The following is a 1,796-nucleotide window of genomic DNA, read 5'->3' as shown; positions in this document are numbered from 1 at the left end:
TTTCACTCTCATGTGCATTTATTGAGTGCCCACGGAGTGCGTGGTCCTATGCCCAGGCTTCGGAGCCACAGTCTAGTCAAAAGGAGACTGGAGCTAATACAGAGAACGTTTCATAGCTGGGAAGGGCTGGGGACGGGAGAGAACTAATCACAAAACAAATTTCTATTGGAAAGCAACAGATCTCCTCTGAGAGTAATATATATTCTACGCACGCGCACACACACACGCACACACACACACACACTCCTGTGATGAACACGGACGTCAGCCGCTTGACTGTATCTGCACACACATACAGTACAAGTGCGCGGGGTTAAATAACTAACCGGGAAGCTATCCGCGCACGCACACGCGCACCGCCGCACGCACGTAGAGTCTGGCTTATGCTATCAAAGACACTAGTCTCCAGGTTCTAGAGAAGCAATCTGACCTAGATGCCTGCAGCATGCAAAACTTGAGGATCCAAGAGTCACGGTTAAGGAGGACGATGGGGACACGCGTGGACTCCTCCATCGGGGCCCGGCTGCCGCGCTGGCCGTGGCTCAAGGTCAGGAAAACAGAGCCTCTGAGAAGGGCCCCCCGGAGCAGAGCCGAGGGGCTGGGGGCCCTCGGTCCAGGGGCAGGGCCCTCGGGAGGCCGGCGGAGTTCACCAGTCTCGAGGGCACTCCAGGATGGATCGTGTCGTCCTGCAAACAGGGTCCCTGGTGGCCGAGCTGCAGATGGAGGCGAGTTTCCGGGCTGGCTCGCTGGCTCTCTGCAGCCTCCCACGTGTGCTAACGCATTTTGTAGTAATTAGATACAGATGTTTCGCACAGCTGTCCCTTAAAATCCAAGTCTACTGTGAAATCGAGGTCTCGCTGCAAAGGAGGAGGAGTCGGGGCGTCAGCGCCAAGGAGCCCGGGGACCACGCCCTTCCCCGCAGGCGGAGGGCCAGGCGCATCTGAGCTGCTAAGGGTTTCCAGCTCAGGACACCCCCCAAACAGCCCTCACGACCCTCTTCCAGAGGCTCTTGGGAAAAGAGCTTCTTGGGAGAGTCGTTGGTTTATAACCTAAATCCTTCCTGTTAGAATATAGAGATGTCCCCTCCAGTTTCAACTCTGGAGGAGTGGAGCGGTTGCGTCTCAGAGGAAGAGACCCCAGAGGCCCCCCCACCCCAACCTTGGTGTTTGCAGGGCCCGTACCCACACCCGGAGAGTGAGGGGGCGGGCCCAGAGAAAACCACACGGCCCAGCCCACCAGGCCAGCTGGAGGAATGCGAAATTGTCTTCCAGGCCACCAGACACAGCGGTTTCCTGGCTCAGCTCATCCCAAACGAGGTGAAACCCATGGCCACAGCCTCTGCTCACGGAACCCCTCTCATCAAGGGCTGGAAGCTGCCCTCATGGCTGGGAGGGTCTCAGGGGGCCCTGCAGGAGGGTTCCAATTCTCCAGTTTTAAGGGGTCCAGGTGGGGTGCTTCTCGGATGCCATTACATCCACACCTGCCTTTCTACCACCTCCCCTGTTACATTCCCCCCTGCCAGCCAGTGGGGGAACCCCCCCTCCATGTCCCTCCTCCTTTATGCGCCACCCCCACCTCCCCACCCCCCAACACCTTCCCACTCCCCCCAACAACACCACCCTCCACCCCCTGCCTCAGCACTCACCACGTTTTTGGCATTTGGCTTCATGGATATAGTCCCGTAGATCTCCTCCCCTCTCCGGACAGTGAGGTAATCTTCCAGGTAGAAGACAGTCTGCTTCCAATGGGTGTAGGGGGCGTCAGGGGCTGAGGGAGAGAAGGGAGAGTCAGAGGAG

General features: G+C 58.2%; 1 protein-coding gene across 4 annotated transcripts in view; it reads right to left on the bottom strand.

Moving 5' to 3' along the window:
* PRMT8 (protein arginine methyltransferase 8) overlaps positions 1-1,796 on the bottom strand; it is a 73,729-nt gene continuing 71,933 nt past the window's right edge. For all 4 annotated transcript variants that reach the window (XM_043440237.1, XM_043440234.1, XM_043440235.1 and 1 more), the window contains 2 exons: positions 1,646-1,767; positions 1-857 (listed from right to left, as the gene is read on the bottom strand). In XM_043440237.1, the coding sequence (XP_043296172.1) occupies positions 774-857; positions 1,646-1,767 (206 nt within the window). In that variant the 3' untranslated portion in view covers positions 1-773. The remainder of the gene's footprint in view (positions 858-1,645; positions 1,768-1,796) is intronic.

Source organism: Cervus canadensis, chromosome 21 (assembly GCF_019320065.1).
Source record: "Cervus canadensis isolate Bull #8, Minnesota chromosome 21, ASM1932006v1, whole genome shotgun sequence".
In the NCBI taxonomy this organism is placed as follows: Eukaryota; Metazoa; Chordata; class Mammalia; order Artiodactyla; family Cervidae; genus Cervus; species Cervus canadensis.
Note: the sequence above shows the minus strand (reverse complement) of the source record. Positions and strands in the feature narration are given on the sequence as shown.